Source organism: Polyodon spathula, chromosome 10 (genome assembly GCF_017654505.1).
Source record: "Polyodon spathula isolate WHYD16114869_AA chromosome 10, ASM1765450v1, whole genome shotgun sequence".
In the NCBI taxonomy this organism is placed as follows: domain Eukaryota; kingdom Metazoa; phylum Chordata; class Actinopteri; order Acipenseriformes; family Polyodontidae; genus Polyodon; species Polyodon spathula.
In genome coordinates this window covers 40,913,814-40,935,900 of record NC_054543.1, presented here as the reverse complement: position 1 = coordinate 40,935,900, position 22,087 = coordinate 40,913,814, and the positions used below count along the sequence as shown (strand labels likewise).

Below are 22,087 nucleotides of genomic sequence, written 5' to 3'. Positions count from 1 at the left end.
CATAATAAACCCAGGCAGGTAGGGGAAATTATCCCCATCCCTGCCAATTTAAAAAGGGCAGAGCTTTGCTCTGCCACACACCTCCCCCCATGTACAACGTACACCGGCCGCAATCGGCCAACTCCCCCCTTCCCCCCCCCCCCCCCTCCCCCCTCCCCCCAAGAGTCCAGTTATGTCTCTTGGGTGGGCGGGGTTGATGTCGGAGCCCCCAAGTCTTCTTTGGTTGAGGGGGCCCCGGATCTCCAAGGTAGTACAGAGGCGGCAGCCCGGCTCCCTCTGGTGGCGGAGGCGGCGACGGCGGCCCGGCACCCTCTGGTGGCGGAGGCGGCGATGGCGGCCCGGCTCCCTCTGGTGGCGGAGGCGGCAACGGCGGCCCGGCTCCCTCTGGTGGCGGAGGCGGAGGCGGACGGCGCCCGGCTCCCTCTGGTGGTGGAGGCGGCCCGGCGGCTCCCTCTAGTGGAACTCCCTCGGCAACCCTAGAAAACAAAAAGGAGACACCAGCCAGCCCCAAGCGATGCGGAGCAGCAGGCAACCCCAGGCGATCCAAATGTGTCATCCCTGAGCGGAGCGGGCGTGGCATCCCTGGGCGGTGCAAGGCAGGCATCCTTGGGCCATAGCTCCTCCCTCTCTGGGCTCTGGGGGCGTGGCTCCTCCCTGGGCTCTGGGAGCGGCGGGCATCCCTCTGGGCTCTGGGATACGGCGGCTCCTCCCCTCTCGGGCTCTGGGAGCGGCGGCTCCTCCCCTCTCTGGCTCTGGGAGCGACGGCGGCTCCTCCTCCCTCTCGGGCTCTGGGGACGGCGGCGGATCCTCCTCCCTCTCGGGCTCTGGGGACGACGGCGGATCCTCCTCCCTCTCTGGCTCTGGGATCCTCCTCCCTCTCTGGCTCTGGGAGCGACGGCAGATCCTCCTCCCTCTCTGGCTCTGGGAGCGACGGCGGATCCTCCTCCCTCTCTGGCTCTGGGGACGACGGCGGATCCTCCTCCCTCTCTGGCTCTGGGGACGACGGCGGATCCTCCTCCCTCTCTGGCTCTGGGGACGGCGGCGGATCCTCCTCCCTCTCGGGCTCTGGGGACGACGGCGGATCCTCCTCCCTCTCTGGCTCTGGGGGCGACGGCAGATCCTCCTCCCTCTCTGGCTCTGGGAGCGACGGCAGCTCCTCACCCCTCTCTGGCTCTGGGAGCGACGGCAGCTCCTCCTCCCTCTCTGGCTCTGGGAGCGACGGCAGCTCCTCCTCCCTCTCTGGCTCTGGGAGCGACGGCAGCTCCTCACCCCTCTCTGGCTCTGGGAGCGACGGCAGATCCTCCTCCCTCTCTGGCTCTGGGAGCGACGGCAGCTCCTCCTCCCTCTCTGGCTCTGGGGACGACGGCAGATCCTCCTCCCTCTCTGGCTCTGGGGGCGACGGCAGATCCTCCTCCCTCTCTGGCTCTGGGGACGACGGCAGCTCCTCACCCCTCTCTGGCTCTGGGGACGACGGCAGCTCCTCACCCCTCTCTGGCTCTGGGGACGACGGCAGCTCCTCACCCCTCTCTGGCTCTGGGGACGACGGCAGCTCCTCACCCCTCTCTGGCTCTGGGAGCGACGGCAGCTCCTCACCCCTCTCTGGCTCTGGGGACGACGGCAGCTCCTCACCCCTCTCTGGCTCTGGGGACGACGGCAGCTCCTCACCCCTCTCGGGCTCTGGGAGCGACGGACGGCCCCTCTCTGGCTCTGGGGGCGACGGCAGATCCTCCTCCCTCTCTGGCTCTCACCCCTCTCGGGCTCTGGGGACGACGGCAGATCCTCCTCCCTCTCGGGCTCTTCCTCCCTCTCTGGCTCTGGGGACGGCTTATTCAAAAAAATTATAATTATCCCAAAAATTCCACAAAACAAAACAAAAATACTGCTCTGAGCCTCTAGGTGGCGCTATCCCACTGCTGACACCATACGTGGCAGGCTGGTGAGTGGAAAGAGGCCCAGAGACAGACTGCAGTTCAAAAAAATAACTATTTTATTATAAATAAACACAAAAATGAAAGGGCACAAGGGCCAAAACAAAGCAATTTAAACACAAAGAAAGACAAAAAGCAAAACTTACAAAAATAACAATTTCCAGGCTGGGCAATGCCTTCACTGGATTCAAACTTTCCAAACAAAAAAAAAAACCAACCTGCTTCCTCAGCTCCCCCTCTCCCAAATGAGAAGCAGAGGCCTCCTTTTATGTCAGGTGGCTGGGCGCTGATTGATCGTTAATTAACCTAATCAACTAATCAACCCCAGCCACCTGAACATAATAAACCCAGGGAGGTAGGGGAAGTTAACCCCATCCCTGCCAATTTAAAAAGGGCAGAGCTTTGCTCTGCCATATACTATAATATATATAATATATATATATATAATATATATAATATATATCATCGTAGGATATTGAAAATCTTATGAAAGTCCTGGGGTTTATCATAATAAAATATATATATATATATTATATATATACTATAAATTTTTTGGTTTATTTTTAAAATAACCAAACCTTTCAGGACACAACTTTAAATTACTTTTTGCAGCATAGATATATTCTATTTATTTCTGATAGTCACAACAAATAATTTACACACATCTGGTGTGCTGGTTTATTGTAAAATCGCCTCAAGTTTATCTTTCTAAACTTGATCAATTGTAAAAAAATAAAAAATAAATTAAATCCCCACCTGTGTTAAAGCAGACACCTTTACTTTGGTAGTTCCTCTCCTATTTCGCACCCTTCCTTCAATGCACTCATGGACTGCATTCATTGCTTTTAATGTGTTTTCCTGAGAGCAATAATAGGTCAACCAATATGCATTACTGGGAGCTCCGACTCATGCAGTGCATTTTAGACTGCTTCAGCATTTATTGGTCAACATGAGAACAATCTACAGTTAAAATCCAATGTGTACTCGCATACTATAGATCTTATTTGTGTACATGAAGAACATGAATGAACATGCATGTTGTACCTCTATTTTGGCAGGTTTTTTTTGGAAGTTAAACTAAGCTAAGTAAGCAACTCTAATAAAGTTTCTAATACATGAAGTTCATTACTATTTTAATGTCTTTGGTTTCATAACAGCTTTTGAATTTCAAGCTAAAAACAAAACAAAAAAATATATATAAGCATTGTATGTTTCGATTTTAGTATTCTACAAAATTGTTCAGATAATTATGGACTGAAAAGTTTTACAATTTGCTGTTGTACTGAAATAACTATCAACTTAATATACCTGACAGTCCCTTTCTTGGCACTGAATATAACCCATAACAGCTTTTCCAGTACTTGCTTTGTCCAGCTCAACCCTTACTTCTTCACATGCCAACTTCCATGCCTCATTGCAATTTAAAGATTCTTAAATTCTTAATTTTATTATTAAACAAGAGCAATATAGTTACACAAAATATACAGCAATTTCACTTCTGGCATATTTTACAATTTTCCATCACAGTCTGTACTTTTTGTTGGTGTTATTTTTATATCGATAATACTCTGAAAGGACAGGTTGAACTCCAGCTTTTATAGCAGACTCAGATTTTTCAAATGCTCTTGAGCCATCGGGGAAGAGGACACAATTCTCTTGAGCAATTCTTGTGTCAGAAGGATCTAATTTCACCTTTTCTCTACAGTTTATTTCTAGAGATGCCTGGTTCTTTTTTAAAAAAAAAGATGTCCTGTTTTTAATTTGTTGCTTCAGTTTTGCTCTGGACCCATTATGCTCTGATGGCCTATCAGAAACAAAGGTATTAATCTGCCTTTTAAAATATGTTCTATAAATAAAGTAAACCTGTTCTTAGCTTGCTTTCTTGCCAATACCCACACACAACAACAACACAAATCTATATGGGTAAATAGGATTAGCTTTGTAAAAGTATTTTTTGTCCAAATGTCACTCAGAAATCTAAAAAAAAAACAAGCTTACCTTGATGAATCTAAATTTAAATCTCCAGATTACGTGTTGAACTACAGAAGTAAACATGGTTATGTCATTTTTCAATAAACAAATAGAAGATCTGTATATATAGCTGTATATATATATATATATATATATATATATATATATATATATATATATATATATATATGTAATATACTCTAATATGAGTACCGGGGCTAATTTTAGTCATGCCCCTTGTTTTCTTAAACTTCAACACAAGATCGTCAAGGGCAAACCAAACGTTTTTAATAGCACTTTCGTGCCCAAACAAAAGTCTTTTCAGTTTTATTATTTACAGAAATCAAAACCAAATGAACAAAAACAAAACAAACACCTAGCTCCTTCGGAGCACTGACTAAACATTCCTCAGGAATCTACTCTAAAAATCCAGACAGGTATGCTGTTCACCGGCTGAAACAAAAACACAGGTTTTTTTTTTTTTTTTTTTTTTTTTTTTTAAGTTGAACACAAAAAGGCTTTTACAGTACCTTTTTCAGTACACTTGAAAACATCATCAACCAGGCCCTCCACACAGCAGCAACCTGGATGCAGTCCTTTTAAAACCTGCACCTGGCTCTAATTTACAAATAGGCAGGTGCAGGTGATAAAGAACTAATAATACAATTAACCAAAATGTGCATACGCACATGTATTTTTTTTGTTTGTTTTGTTTTTTGCAATATAATATTTCTACATTTTACTGGCACACTGCTGTTACCTTGGAGAAGAGGGAATTGGTGTGTCAGTTGATCTGGTTGTAATTAACTAATCATAATAATATTAATAATCATTTTAGCATTTCGAATTTCATATGTATATATAAACCACAGATTCAGGTTACCTTGGTAAATCATGTGATGTGCCTGGCCTACTGGGTGTTGACATCCTATTAAAGGCAAACAATAAAATAAAAATGAAATGACTCAAGGAATTGTAGTCATATAGTAGTAGAACGTATTGGTTAGATACAAAGAAGGAATGTTGTTCTACTTTGTGAAATTTTCAATTAGATTGCAGACCATAATGTAGGCTTACCTTGGAGAAGGGTTTTATTTCAACAGATATAATCAGAACAAAAAAACATGTTGTTATAGTCATGGCAACATGTACACATGCTCTCAAAGAGGTGGAGATAATGGCACATGTTTTTATTTTATTTATTTTTTTGATAATTACTGTACACTGAATGTTATTGTTATTAACAGACTTTTTTTTTTTTTTTTTTTTCTTGTTCAAACTAAAAAAATTGGGTTTTATCTCTATATTGAACATGGGTATGTAATACACAGGAGCATAATGGGTTAATGAAAAACACAGTTTAGGTCATTTGTGTTTTATTCATCATATGTTAATATTTTATAGCAATTACATGTTTGAAAACATTATTATTATTATTATTATTATTATTATTATTATTATTATTATTATTATTATTATTGTTATTTTCAAAATCTGCTACCTGAAAGGGGTTTCATTTTTACATCTGGAGTTGAAATGGTTAAAAGTCGTTATTCAATTTGAGTGTACCAGCCTTGCTCAAAGCAGTGGAAGTTTACATGCCCAGATGTAAAGGATGGCCAGTGAGGTGCGATGACCAGGGAAATGAAAAGTCATTCAGCAAACTTTTGAAAAAGTTATGTATTCTACTTTATTGCATTTGTCATGTAATAATATGTGAGTTTAGGTAACGGTAGTGTTTAGGTGCAGCGATAACATGGTTGGTTAGGTTACCAGAACCACAATGCATTTGGTGCCTGTAGTGTCTTTCTACTGGTCAACCGAATAATATATGTACTCACAACTACCCAGGGCAAGTACAAATGTGCATGTCTGCCTTAATTATTATTTATTATTAAATTCATTGTAAACATTCATGCGTTTGACATACAATAAACAGTTATGGGATAACACACTGTAAGCTTTATTTATAGGCTACATAAATGTTTCAGTTGTAAACTAATAATAAACATGTTTGGGAAGGTAAACTATTAAGTACAAGTATATATTTTTAATTGTAAAGGGCATTTTTGACATACAGTTTACCATTGTGACATAAACTGTTGTACACTTTCAGTATAAGGTGATAATGTGTTCGTAAACCAATAGTAAACATTTACAATGTTATGGTAAACCTATTCAAACTTTAAGTGTACTGTAGGTTTACTAATCAGTATAATTTTGCAGACCCTTGTTTTTTGTGCAGTGGTTGATGATTTTTTACTTAAAGCACTTAATGCATTTTTTTTTTTTTTTAAATGCATTGCTATTTAGAAATTGTAAGGCTTGATTAATTGAACGATTAACAATCAGTGTACAGTGAGAGAGTGCTTGTCTTAAGAGCTACAGTGTATAGCTTGGCCCTATACATAAAATACTGCTTACTAACACATTGAGCCATTTGTACATAAGTACAAAGTAATGGTAGACAAGGCATAATCAGTGCTGCATTTGGCAGATTTAAAACCCTACTGACATCAGTTATAAGCATGGAGTAGATCTTAGAATCCAAATAAATACTGTTTGTGTTGAAAAGTGGGTCTTATTTTATGGTGAATGGCCACTGGTTCCAGGAAAAAAAAAAAAAAAAACCTCTCCTTTTTTTCTTCTTTCCTTGTTTTAGTAGCAGCCTATATTAAAGAGACTTGTGTTCAGTACTGGTGTCTGCAAGGTGTCTTTGTTGGAAGGTCAAGTGATTTTTTTTCCACAGCACCTATGTTAAATGGGCAGGTGATTTAATACAGTTGAATGCTAGTAATAGTATTAGAGGCATAATGTGGCGCTTTCTTCACCTGTGTTGTTGGGGGTAATTGGAGAAGTTAATTTACCCCCCATAAACAGGAAATATCCTCTCTCCATGAACATGTATATATTTATTTTGAAATGGACTCTTGCTGTGTGACATTATGATTACATATCTCTTTACATTCACATGCAGACTTTACCATGTTAGAAATATGAGTAATTCAAACATGTACATATAGAAAAGAGTTCAAAATTGTAATTCACAAGGACAGCTATTATACATTGGTAATTGGGTTGCTGTTTTCAATATGTAATGATTTTTAAAGGGAATTTTACTGATGGCATTAATTATTTTATTTTTTCTTCACATTGTAAGCTCATGAAATAATACATCATTGTGATAAATGAAACTGTATGTACTTTAAATCTCAAAATGAAAGCACATTCTTCATTTGCAGTTAATATTAATATATAATCAACCTCTGAAACCCCAAATGTCTTGTATAGGAAATAAAGACAACAGATCTTAAATAATAAATACATAATTTCCTGTTTTTAATTTATTTCTTAGCTTTCTGTTCCCTAGCACCTCTAGATATATTTATTATTGAGAATACCATTATTTTTCTTTTAAATATTGCAGAAATAGGATTCTGGAAGGGTTTGCTCGGTCAGTTGATTAAAAATCAACTTGAGAGGTACATATATGTATAATTAAGTTTGCTGCCTACTCTGCCCCATGCTGCCAGAGGCTGAAACTAAAATTGACACTGCTAGGCCATCTGTCAGATGCTGCAGCTGAAGTACGCACAACCTTACCTGAGTTTTAACTTATCCATGGGTCTGCAAAAAGCTCATCCCTTACTAGTTTGAAACTAATGTGCTTTGCTGCCTCTCTGTCATATATATATATATATATATATATATATATATATATATATATATATATATATATATATATATATATATATATATATATAGCAGGGAGCAGCAGAACACACATAGTATATATATATATATATATATATATATATATATATAGCTTCTATATATACATATAATGTATATAGTATATATATATACTGTAGTGGCTAACACCACCAGCATTACAGTTCCTTGAATGCTGCACATGAATGAAATCCGTACCTTTGACAGATCTATTTCAGTTCCCAAAGGGCGCCGACTCTCGAGACCTCGTCAAAATATCTAATGTTATTAGACCCAGTTCCCTTCCCCTGCAATAATATATGAGTATCCTACTCTGGATTTTTTTTTTTTTTTTTCTTGCGGTGCTACCGAATCTGTCATTGAAAGCTATGTACCTATTACTGTACGTTGATCTGTATACATTAAATATCAACTGTAGCAGTTGATCCTTTTAATATGCAAATAGGGAACTGTTTAAAATGCTGTGTTTCTTGTTAGTGATGTGGTATTGTGATGCTAAGATTCCTTCTTTCCTTGCAGACTGAATATTACAAAATAGATCTTTAGCAAGTAGAAAGGAAGCAGGTCTATTTTGAATAGTACGATAAGGGCCTTTCAAAGCATACTCAATCCTAGAAATATTTCTAAAATGATACATGGAAACCTTGATAACAACACAATATGAGCATCAAAAGAAAGCCCAGGATCAAAAATGACATCAGTACTCCCAGTGGTTTCGCCATCAAACATATGCCAAGACTTAAACCAATGTCAAACGTGATGGTTCCATCGTGTTTTAGTTATGTTTTATTGTGTTGTATTGGTTTTCACTGGGTTACATCACTAGGGAGTGGTTGTTAGTGAGTAATAACAGGGAAAGCTGGAAGCCTGACCTCACTCTACAGGTGGAAGTAATAGGGCAGGATTAGGGGTAATGGAAGATGGAGATGGAGTTTCTTGAATTTGTCAAACCTGTGTTGAATTTAGGGGAAATTTGGAGGTGAACCCATATGAAACTTGATTTGTTTCTCCCTGTTTTCTGTTTAAACTGTATTATGAATGATGAATTAAGTAATTATTATGAATACTGGATTAATCCTATATGTATGTACTTTATTTAATCTTTAATATTCCATTAGGTAGTTGTTCTCCCAATCAACGAAAAAAAAAATGACAACCTTCTGGAGGAAGTCAAGTAATTGAATGAACAGTTGATAGTATTGAGTTAATAACAAAATAAAGCAATTGCATATGTTCACTTGTATATTGAAATTAAATGTTTTATTATATTGAACATGGCTGCTGACATTTATTTTTACTAGACACCTAAATGTGTTATTTTCTTTTTCAGGTGACAAACTGTGGTGGGCAGATGAAAATTCAGCTCAGTTTGGCACTGTAAACAAGAAAGATGGGAGAAACCCAGTGATATTGCGGAATAAAACTGCAGGGGTGGTCCACATTAAAGTTTATGACAAAGATGGACAAAAAGGTAACATTAAGAGTCTTCATTCAAATATATTCGTAGACATATTTGCTCTGTATCTAGTGAATTGTAAAACTAAATGATTATTGAACTGAAGGATTATTTGCATATTATTTTTTTTTAGTTCTTTGCAAATTTAGAAGTAGGGCTGAATATCTTTTAATCCATGCAGTATGGTTCAGAATTTTTGGCCCTCTGTAGTAAAATATTGGCAGAATCATCTATATTAATGATAGGTCCATTAACAGTATTGCTGCAGATACCTTAAATGTTCCATTAGTATAAAAAATGGCAATTAAGAAGTCTTTAATGTAAATCGTTTTACTACCACTCCAAACTTCCTTAGACCAATCAGCCACTTCATTTATCTCTCTTGACACCGACCACAGGGGAGTTGAGAGATGTCTCATTAGTCTACTTCAAATTAGCTCATGGAGGGGCTTCTGACTAAGCATCGGAGGGCCAAAAGGAACAAAAAAGCTTGAGTGCCTGCTGTTGTTAACATGCATAATATCGTCTCACTTGCTAAGATGTGTATGTAAAATCTTGAACAAACCATTCAACTAAATTGTAGGATATCTCCTGAAGATATACCAAGTGTCGTCTTTTTATAAGAGTATAGTTCAGTGTAATTATTTCCTGCACTCAGATTGGATGTAAATTCTTAAATTAATTAAATAATTCATACATAATCAACATATATCATACATTTAAAGTTCATACCAGATCTGCAGCTGATGCTTGCATTGCAAATGACCAGTAATGACCTAATTGTACTCTTGATGTCTATACCTGCTGGCCTCACAGCTTATCCTCACTTTTAGTAAAACAACATTTCATTCAGGATTTAAAGCTGCAATATGATCTATTGGTGTCAGTGTATTCTTCCACACTGTGAAACCAAGCCTTGTTGGCTTTCCAATGTATATATCAGAGGTGGCCAAACCTGGTCCTGGAGAGTTACAATCCAGCAGGTTTTATAGGTAACCCTTAAGAAGAATTCTGAAGAATGTAAGTTGTTGATCAATTTAGCAAGTTAATGTGTTCAGTTAAATCAGGAGTGTTCAACTCTGGTCCATAAGAGCAGCAGGGTGTTCAATAAGGGTTACCTATAAAACCTGCTGATTGTGGCTCCCCAGGACCAGGGTTGGCCACCCCTGGTATATAGTTTCCTTATCAGCTGCAGGTACTCAAAACTATAGGTTTAATTTAGAAGTATTGCATCGTTAATAAGTAGCAGGTTCCAGGATGATTACAATGTACTTAAACACAGTTCTACATCTCAAAATTATACCAGATCATTTAGGTTGATTTAACAGGCTTGATCTTGTCGACTGACTTCACTTAAAGATAAACACCTACAGAACTAGTCCTGAAGAAGACTGGCATTCCATTGCAGTTTTTTTCCTCAAAATATAAAAATCGGAAATGATATGCATAATAATAATAATAATAATAATAATAATAATAATAATAATAATAATAATAATAATAATAATAATACATTTTGGCTATATTAGTATATTAGCTACAAGTATAATGTTAAAAAGCACAGATTACATTTTACAGTAACACAACAATTATAAATATTAAGCTTCATATCCCTGTTAAGGGAGAGGCAACAACAAAAATATGACTCAACAAGGATTATAAAAAGTAAATTTGTTGCATCTCTTTGTGAACGCGATGGTCTGCTAAATGTAAATGTCATCATTGTATATGTTTTAGCCCAGGTCTTTAATGACTGATGGTTACAGCAGTGCAATCTGGTGACATTGTTTTTTAAATGAAATTAAGTCATTAAGTCAATGACAAAGCAGGCCTGTGAACCATTTGTCCTTTAAAAGGGATTTTCTGTTTAGTTTTTCTTTGTCTTTAATTGGCATCCCAAAGGTGCCTCAAGCTGTAGTAATTTTATTGCACCCTTTATAATTTACCGGACTTTATAAATGTAATTATAATTTAATTGAAAGGACTATTTAATAACAGCTTTTACAAAATAATTGTGTATGTACGTATTAGTTACAATAAAAACCATACATGTGTTCTTACACAAACTTACAAAGTTATTATGCATAGTTGCAATGTACATAATGTGTACATTGTTTGCAAGATATATGTGAGTACACAATTGTGTCAGAAAGGGGTTAGGGATAGGGTATGGAAATACACAGTAATTAGAGACACTTGATGTGAAGTTTGGCCAGAGAATAAATACCAGAATTATTTCCAGTGAAAAATGTTTTATTGTGAATCATTCTACTGAAACTAATAAGAAAATAACACTTGATCACAAATTACAGTGTAAAAAATATTGCATTCAATGACTGGGTTCCAGTCCCCATCAATAAACATGTAAAACAAAAAAAAAAGCATTAGTAGTGCTTAGACACTTTTTATTCATTATTAGTAACAAAGAGGCACACTGTTTTATTTTGTTCCTTCTGTTTTCTTAAGCACCTGACAAAAATAGGGGCTTAAGAGGAATAAAGTTCCCTGTTGTTTAAGTTATTTTTCTGTTACTGTGAGAACATCCACCTTCTTTCCATTTTCAGGTAGAAACCCTTGTCAGCTGAACAATGGCGGTTGCTCTCAACTCTGCTTGCCGACATCTGAGAACACCAGAACCTGCTCATGCACGGTGGGATATGACTTGCGAAATGACCGCATGTCTTGTGAAGGTAGAGAAAAACGATTTTGAAATTTGAAATGTGATAATTAAAATTGCGTTTATGTTTAAACTTTAAATGTTCTATGCATTTAAAGTATACACAGGTTTTCTGTTTGTTTTGTAACAAGGTATTGGATCCTTCCTTATGTACTCGATTCATGAAGGAATCAGAGGGATTTCTTTGGACCCCAGCGACAGTACAGAAACTCTGATGCCAATAACGGGATCATTATTTGCTGTAGGAGTGGATTTTCATGCAGGTAGCTTAAGTAATATTTTTACAGTGTTTGTTTTATTGGTGTTTATTAGGATTGTCATAACAGCCTTTTCTGAAAACACGTCTCCTTGGCAGGTCCTTTTCTCAGTTGTAGATGGAGAGCCATAGTTTTCTCAATCATGGTTTAACAGATTTCACAGCTTAACAGCTCCCAGATTAAGTGTATAAATATAACCAGGGTTGTGCTGACCAGAAAAGCATTCTTAACATTTGTTCTTCAAAGGATTTGTTTAAAACTAATTGGACTATTGATTGTCTGAGTCATAGTGGAATACTTTTGCACATCAGACACTTCAGTGACATTACACCGTGTAACAATTATTATTATTATTTTTTTGTTCCTGGGTAGTAAGTGTTATTTCCTAATTGCTTATGCCTCAAAAGTATAGAAAATGGCTATTATTCCCCACAAACTTTGCTTTTGTGACCAGGACAGTGATATTTCAAAATATAAATACAGTATAATCGTAAATCTCGAAAAACTACTCACTTCTAAATCTTCTGTAGTCATTTTTGTATTACTTTAGTATAAATACATGTTAATTTGGATTCATATGTTGTTTTTTTCTGACTTTATGTGAACGAAAAGGCACACATTTGCCCGTTTTCCCATTGGAAATAGTGATATTTTGAAATATCACTGTCCTGGTCACAAAAGCAAAGTTTGTGGGGAATAATAGCCATTTTCTATACTTTTGAGGCATAAGCAATTAGGAAATAACACTTACTACCCAGGAATAAAAATTGTGTTACATAGTGTTTAACAAATAAACACAAGTACACACAGTACCATTTGTGACTGTTCGCAGGAGGGCACACACCTTCCTGCTTCTTTCTACTCAGCAGCTACGAGAATACAGACTGCTATCCTTAAATACTCTGCACCTGGTTCTAATTTACAATTACCACCAGGTGCAGGAGATAATTAACAATAAATGAAATTAAATAACTAAACAAAACATGCATTTGCACATGTTTCTAGCAGGGAAGAATCTTGACCCTTTCCCCTATCTTACATATATATATATATATATATATATATATATATATATATATATATATATATATATATATATATATATATATATATATGTTTGTTTGATTTTTCTTTATCCCTTAATACGGTATATGTAAAGTATACAGTGTTTCCATGCTACTGGTGCTCTTTCAAAGTGCTAACACCTATGTTATTTATACAGTATTCTTAGTTGGGTTTCTGAAGCAGCTTGTTTTCTCTATAACTGCCCTTGCAATTCAATTTTTATATACACAGACAATATGCTCTGCAACATTTAACATATCACAGTTATGCAATATGTTACTGGAGAAGATTTTCAAAAAGATGTACCTAATGCATTGGTCTGCTCACTGGCTTGGTTATTTCTGCCTTATTCCATTATGTTCTTCCTGAGCCATATGCTTAAAAATTGTATTAGCAGGGAACAGGCAAATTTGTGTTGCCTTTGCAAAACCATAATTTTACTGTAAATACATACCGGTACATAATAAATTAAACAATCAAACAACTCCCACAAACATAGTATATCCCACACAGATAGTATATCGCACACTCATAGTATATTTCACACACACACACACGGTATATCCTTGTACACATATTTGACAGCAGTCCTAAAACAGTTGACTGTCACAAAAACATTCACAGAACTGCATGACATGTGGTTACATTACATTAATTGCTGATAACTGAGGACTGTCATGAAAATGACCTCAATGAATCACCTCTGTAGTTCATATGCTGTAAGATTGCCTTTTTGGAAGTTCAGTGGAGAATTGACAGACTGGATTATACACAGTATTATGTAAAAGTTTATTCCTCCACCAAATATCATTTCCAGTCAGTCTTGGAAATCAGGCCTACCTTTTTTACTGCAGACAGAATCAGTCAGGTGCTTCCTCTAATGACAGTCATGATTGGAAACCAATCAATGAGGTAGTGCCTTGTTATCAGGGTTCTCTTGCTTAATTAACTACATCAGCCTCAGTGAATTTTGAAGGGAAAAAAATCTTCAACCTTGATTTCAGTCAAATGATGTGGCAAATTCAACTTTTGATACCTCTTTACTTTAATGACTAGTGTGTCAATCTAATGAACCAGAAGGCCTGTTTTTTTTTTCTTCTTGTTGGTCAGAGTTGTGTATCATCTGATGTATACAATACTTGCATGTATCTATTATCAACCATCACTGTCAGTCTTTTATATTTTTTTGTACACCACTGATGTTGCCAACATCTGGCAAGCAATAAGTTTGTTCCCCGCTATGCTTGTTAGAGAACTCAAGATTTCCAAGACGCAAACACAGTGATGCAGTGTTGTCATGCATATTCTGTACAGACAGTTGATCAGCAGTTTCCTTTGAATGACCTAAATTGTACTAATAGCATGTCTCCGTTAAATATACAGCCTCTGTGTTTTTGTTGTGTTGTTTTTTTTTTTTTTTTTTTTTTTTTTAATCATCACTGTTGACTAATGCTGATTTAAAACATTTTTAAAAAATCAGTTATCCTTTTTAAAATTCACTCACATGCAATGTCCTCAACCCAGATGATGCAAACTAAGATATGAATGAACTGCAAAGCTATGCAGTCTGTATGGGTGTATGAATTTAAAATACTTAAACCTTTTGTTTTGTTTCCATATTAAAGAAGAGGAATAGTATTCCTAATCTGTAATACAAATTCATAATGCATATGTACTTAAACTATGATCCTCTTGACTTCACTTTCATTTAACACTTCTGAGCTCTTCTGCTTCAGTTACCACCGATATGGGAACATTGTGTCCATAACTAATGCAGTTTTAAACATTTACATGACACGTGGTGTCAAAGCAGGGGAAGGAAATAGAAGCAACTTTATAAGATCATTCTACTTTACTGTTTCCCCTTTTTCTTCTTACACTGGGGGGGGCAGGGGTGGAGGTACACAGCTACACAGCCTGTGATCAATTCAGAAACTGTGGCATTCACTTACATAAAGATTTTTTTATTTTGGCAAGGACAGCATGCTACTTACCATACTTAGATGTGTGCACAATACAGTGCACAATGGTTTGTTTAAAATAAAACACCAACATATGGAGAAATCTGGAGAGCAATTAAGAAAACATACATCTAAAGAGCAAACAGAATAGACGTGTGATGGAAAAAGACAATTACTGATTCTGAATCATACATCTCTGATGTGTGTAATTTAAATATAATTCATCTTTTCACAGTTTGAAATCTGTTTTAAGTACAGTTTACTTTTTGCAGATAGTGGAAATGTTCTACAACACTGAGAGGAACGGAAGTTCCTCGAGACATGTTATCAGCGATCAGCGAGAACTGCCAGAGACACTCTAAACAAAAAAGTCAATACCTGTCATACAGTAAGAGAAATAAGTTGCCAAAGTAAGGTAAAAAATGTCCTGCTGCTGCTGTTTTTTCTCCCGTTTTTTTTTTTGCAGACCCCAGGCACATTTATATTACAGGACAACCGAGTTTAATGACAATTAACTTGTTTTGTCAACATGGAAGTATACTAGGGAACACACTTATTGTGACGTCTATATCATTTATATTAATTGATTTATTTCTGTTTTAAAATGTAATTACATGTCTATATATATATATATATATATATATATATATATATATATATATATATATATATGTGTGTGTGTGTGTGTGTGTGTGTGTGTGTGTGTGTGTGTGTGTGTGTGTGTGTATAAAATTTAAGAAAAAAGGTCTGTCATATGTGGGATCTGAAACTGCAACCTTCATCTTGCAAGCATGCTGTGTTATTATTACATGATACACAAGCAGTTGAAAAAAACAAGCAGTATTTTGAAAGATGTAGTCAGCCAGCAGAGAATTTTTTGGGATTATTTTTTGGAGATTTTTCGAGTCATCATCATTATCATCATCATTCTGAGATTCTGATCTTGAGCTCTGAATCTTTTTGGTTTCCTGTCACTGTAATGCTCATTGTGGTCCCTAATGGCACAAGGAAGTATGGTTCCTCCTCTCGAAACTGGTTGATGAGAGTAACACTATTTGTGGTCCCCACTGGACAAAAAGGAACGTTCATTTTTTTCGGAGAATTAGCTATGCTGAAGGATAGCCTATATATTTGGCAAAAGTAAAACATAAATAAATAAATATTGAAATAAATCAATACTTAAATCAATACGTAGACATGTATTTATTTCTTTATCTATCTCGATATTTATTTATTTTTCACTATCAGGTATAAACAATGCCATTTAATACTGGATGAAACAAAAAAAAAAAAACTCTCCACTTCTTGTTCATTTGTATATTAGTGAAGATGTTTGTACATAAAGGTTGTCATACTTTCATATATTTTTACTTTAAATATATATATATATATATATATATATATATATATATATATATATATATATATATATATATATATATATATATGATATATATATATATTGTAACGACCAGGACAATTGCTTTGTTTCAGGACTTGTTATCTGTTTGGTTTGTCTCATCAGTCTTTTGTTATATGTATTGCAAAGGGAACGGTGGAATGATTTCTTAAAACTTGGCTGGAATTTTGATATCTCCACTTTATATTGGCTGGACACTTTTGATACCTTGGTGTTTTTTCATATTTCCAATGTGTTTTTGTTTCAGATTAAGCAGGGCTTGCACACCCTTGACATAATTAATCAGCAGTACTCTGCTTTAAGGTGACAAGGATTAATGTTACTTGTCATTTTGAATGACAACTCTTGAGTTTGCCATTAAATTAGATGATGTGTCAGTATTTGCTCACTGGCCTTATGTGGAGTGGAGGTCTCTAGTGACTTGCTTATAGAACAGCACACACAATCATTACCATGGCTTTTATTGATAATGTGAATACATGATAGTAGTCCTTGATATTTGCTTCATAATGTCACAGTGTGTTTAGTGCTGAAAGGTAATTCTCAACCAGATTATTTCTCACACTTTGCTTCTGTCTTTATACTTTTTTTTATAAGCCACAGTTTTTTTTTAAGAAGGATATATATATACACATATACATACATACATACACACACACACACACAATACACATACACCACAACTGTGGCTATATGTAGCATGCAATACATTTGTGTTATTCCACTTCAGTGGGATAACATGTTTACCAGGACTAGTTTTGAATGTGACTTTGATTACATTTTAATCTAGTGGTGTACTGCTGAAATTCAGGACGGAGCTGCACTTTAGTAGTTCAAACAATACTGCCACTGATACATGTTTTATAACAACTTTAAAATGTCGGAAATAATAAAAAATGGCCATTGTTGTTTTGATTTGAACTTGAGAATGAATTTAATCAAGAAATGCCAGATACTGATCTGCCTGCGTCTGACTTATCCGAACTGCCTGTAACTTTAGGAAACAACAGATATGTTGCAAATTGACTGAGCTCAAGGGTCGATCTAAAAAGACCTATCGAATCATAGTCTGTTTAACAGCGAAAGTAAAGATCTGCCAGGTGAAATAATCCCTGAATGAATGAATTGATTAAATATATAAAATGTACACATTGTATTGCTATTGATTTTAAATATATATATATATATATATATATATATATATATATATATATATATATATATATATATATATAGACACACACACACTGTGGTATTACCAGAATACTGAATGATCGGTCCTGGTATACGTTTTTTATTTGCCTGAGGAGGATGTCCTTACATAAACCATGCTGGTATCCTCTCTCTTTCTTGTCTCTAACTCTCTCTCTCTCTCTCTCTCTCTCTCTCTCTCTCTCTCTCTCTCTCTCTCTCTCTCTCTCTCAAACAAAAATATCACACCATTTTAATCAGCTGTTGAACTTTTTACTGGTACATTTGTCATGCATAATGATATGGTTCAGGGGTTTCACAAAAAACCTTAGTCAGTATTACTGCATCAGTAATGTCAGGGCATGTTCACATTCATCTCTTGAAGCCCCTGGGAAAGGATAGTTCCTCGCTGATACATTCCAGGGGCTTAAAGTGATTGTAGCTAAGACAACAGTTCTGTACATTACCTGCTGTGCACTTCTTTCATTATATAGGTCTCCAATATGTAGTTTTGAAAAACATCAAATCTTTAAGTAAACATGTGTTTTTATAGTTAACATGATTTACTATTACATCATACCTAATACTAGGTCAATATCTCTGTTTGCATGCCCTACTTTCAGATTCTCTTGCACTTTCTTGTCATTTCACCTGGAGGGTAAAATTATCCTCATCCCTTCAGTGACTTCTATCCTGACATAAACCTACCTGCAGCATCCCCTGTTGACTGGAATGCCTATTATTTTGTTAGATTCAATCACTTTATACATATGAATGTGAACATATTGACATAATAAGAAGACTGGAATAAATAGGTTTCACCCACTGAACCCTTTTGTGAACTGTATAGGACGTAGAGCCATCCAATTTGACGGTCCATTTCCGTGCTTTGTGGCTGTTCAGTTCTGTGAAATGACAACTTAGTTATAGTGGGGTTTGTGGGGTGCTATTCAGATGTTTTCCATTTAGCTTTTTTAATTGTTTGTTATTTTATTTTTTATTTCACATTTCACTTACAGAAAATGACACAATCTATTGGACAGATATGGGTTTAAACCGAATCAGCAGAGCGAAGCGAGATCAAACATGGAAAGAAGACATCATTACCAATGGTATTGGGAGAGTAGAAGGGATTGCAGTTGACTGGATCGCTGGTAAGCCTTTTTCAACTGCATTTCCAATAGGATAGCATGTAATCCTTTTGAAAGGATATTGCACTTAACAAGAATTCTGGTTGATCTTCTGCAGTTTCTGAAAGTTGCAAAGACATTATTTAACAATCAGAATGGGCTTGTACATATTTTATAGGGGAAATAATTGATTGCTTATCCTTAATTTCAACAGATGTTCTTACTATTGAAAGTGAGCAACTTAAACACTGCACAAAAGAGCCAGCTCATTTGTACAAGCACTTAAAGTCTTGCCAGCCAGCAGTTTCCATAATGGCTGTCTGACTGTTTTGTATAAATGTGCACTTTGATTTTACATTGACATGGTGTGCAGTAGCTAAGAATCTTTTTTTTCAAATTTTATTTCTATAGGTAACATATATTGGACTGATCATGGCTTTAATCTCATTGAGGTTGCAAGACTCAATGGTTCTTTCCGTTCTGTGGTCTTAGCTGATGGGCTTGATCAGCCTAGAGCTATTGCTGTGCATCCAGAGAAAGGGTAATATACATTTTTATTTTCTGAAATAACTGCTCTGTGACAAACTATTTTAATCCTGCAATAACCATTTCTGACATATTATACAATCCTTAGCCACCCCTCTATATTCTAAATCAAGCCTCACAAGCCAGTATTTTTCATATGTGCAAGAAACAGAATCTAGTTCACATAAATGAAGTCATTTTCTCATTTTAAAAATGCTTGAACTTAGCAGGGTTCATACTTTTTTTTTTTTCTAGCGATGATTCTGAAAATATGATAACTCACTTGTTATGTAAAACACCAGAAACAGATAATGTATGCATTCACATCTGCATATAATTACCTCTATAACACCATTTAAGGGACCATCTAAAAACTTTATAAGTAGGTGGTCCTTATTTTCATATGGTGTTTGTTAGTATTAAAGCTTTTTCTTATGTTTTCTATGGCAACACTGGTTGAGAACTCAAACATAATTACATGTTTTTTCAGCACTACACTGCAGGCTTCTAGGTTGATTAACTGGACATAGAATGTCTGACTTAAAAACAAAAATATGTGGATACTGGCACAATAACAGTTGATGTCATTGGCTGTAAAATCTGGTTCAGTGTCTGAACACTGAAAGAAATAAAATGCACATTTGCTACAGCAGACTTAAGGCTTCTGCTGGCCACAAGATTAATGAATTGCTTACAGGATCAGGGCATATTTCAGTAATGAAATATGTTTGAATAAATAGAACTACACAGGTGTGCAGGGAAGGGTCTCTTTGCAAAATGACTGGTTGTTATAAATGAGCCATCACTGTGCAGTGTTTTCTACATTAACATATCAGAATACTAGTGAGGGGATGAATGTATATCCATCTGTTAAGAATTCTAAATCAGTGACTAAATAGTAATTAACAAACAGAAAGATAAAATATCTTCCATTAAACATTTTGTCCCGATTTTAAATATATCAGAATATAATTATTGTATCTTTTCACTGCAAAGATTAATGAAATGCTAATCTTAGAAACACCAAGATAATAACTTAGTGTACTGGTTTTTGTTTTGTTTTTGTTGTTGTTGTTTTAACTTAAAGCACAACACAGTTAATAAATACAAGGAATGATGCCAACAACACCATCTACAATATATTCCTTATATTGCACCATTTAATTTGCTTTATTAAAAAAAAAAAAAAAATCACTCCCTTGTCATATTTATTTATTTCACCAATCCTTATTTTACACTATTGCTTCTATAAGATGACATTCATTAATATAGTTTGAAAGATTTAACATTTTCTTTTTTTATGGATAAATAACATTTGAGAGTCAAACCTCTGTCAACAGTGTGTGTGCAATTCATTTTTTAAACTGCACTGTGTATGGTGATGAAATAGCTTACAATGTTAAGTTAGCTCACAGGCACACAATTTCATAATGTTGCATTATCTCAAGCACCATCAACTATAGGTACACATTTCATTTTCTGAAATATGTTTCAGCTCAAGTCAGTTAAACATTTAAAGTTCAGGTGGGTAAATGCTCTTTGCTTCTACTTCTCCCTTTTCTATACATCCTAATGATTCTCATCCGGAAGATACAGCAATGCTATTCTCTGCAGGCAAGTTAAAGAAAATACATGGGTGCTTTTGTCTAATTAGTGCATTGTTTTTCAGTTCAAGTGGATCATTATTATTGAATGAATATGAAAAATGTTCTTAACCTTTTAGATCATCTTAACCTTCTAATTAATGTGACATATTATTTCATTTTCTTTTTGATCTGCAACCATATGTTCATCAGAACGGATAACAGTGTTAATTACTATATTTTACATGTTTGAATCCAAATTGCTGACAATACTAAATCTTTGGTATGGCTTGTATTATAATTATCTGCCATTAATAATTCACAAAAACAATGACACTTGATCAGTAAATTAAAAATAAGCAATTGGCAGACTGGAATTTGAATTCGACTGAATTAATCTCTTGTGTTTACTCCCTTAAACTTATGCTAGCTAGACGTATCTTTTGTCATGCACTTTGACTCTAAATAGTGTATATTCTTATACATAGCAAATTCTAACATATTATTAATCTTCATTTTCTTTTATCTGAGCTGTATATATATTTTTTTTTTTTTTTTTTTTTTTTTTAAAGCCTGTGTGTTTTTAACTCTGTGGCTTACATAACTTTCAACTTCAAAATAAAAATGAGTACAGTACTGTATTTGGATAGTATAGTATTTAACTATATTACTGCTAAATAACCATTCAATATACCACATTGTGCATGATAGTTTACGACATAAGTGGTGCTTGAAAGTAGTTTTAATGAAACCCAGACAGCTCAACAGACTAAATACATTTAAGTGCCCTGCAAAGTTACTGTATGACAGCTGAAATAACATGACAAAACTTGTTAACATGAACACAGTAAAATAATGAAATTACTACTATAAGAACACCCGTTTTGACCTTAAACAGAAAAGAATGCTTGTTCACTTTTTAACCTTTGATGCTAGCTCTCTTTGAAGTTATAGAGGATTAGATTACCATAGCAGAGATCACTTCAGGTAGTTTTAAGCCAATCAGAATGCAGGTACAAACGTGCAATGAACAGTGACACCCCCAAGCAAAAACATAACAAATGACCTCACATAATTCCCAACAAAACACAAACCAGACTATGCACATAGACAAATGGAATTGTACCAAACTTAATAAATACATTATTAAAATGTAACGTTGAAGTTACTTACCTGTAACTAGCAGTCCAG

The 22,087-nt window shown here is 35.9% G+C and overlaps 1 protein-coding gene across 1 annotated transcript in view; it reads left to right on the top strand.

Annotated features, from left to right (window-relative positions):
* The window catches only part of LOC121322318 (low-density lipoprotein receptor-related protein 1B-like), a 155,772-nt gene that overhangs the window by 32,423 nt on the left and 101,262 nt on the right, over window positions 1-22,087 (top strand). Inside the window, exons 11-15 of the mRNA XM_041262116.1 lie at window positions 8,962-9,102; window positions 11,652-11,777; window positions 11,896-12,027; window positions 18,678-18,812; window positions 19,200-19,329. Of these exons, the coding sequence (XP_041118050.1) occupies window positions 8,962-9,102; window positions 11,652-11,777; window positions 11,896-12,027; window positions 18,678-18,812; window positions 19,200-19,329 (664 nt within the window). The remainder of the gene's footprint in view (window positions 1-8,961; window positions 9,103-11,651; window positions 11,778-11,895; window positions 12,028-18,677; window positions 18,813-19,199; window positions 19,330-22,087) is intronic.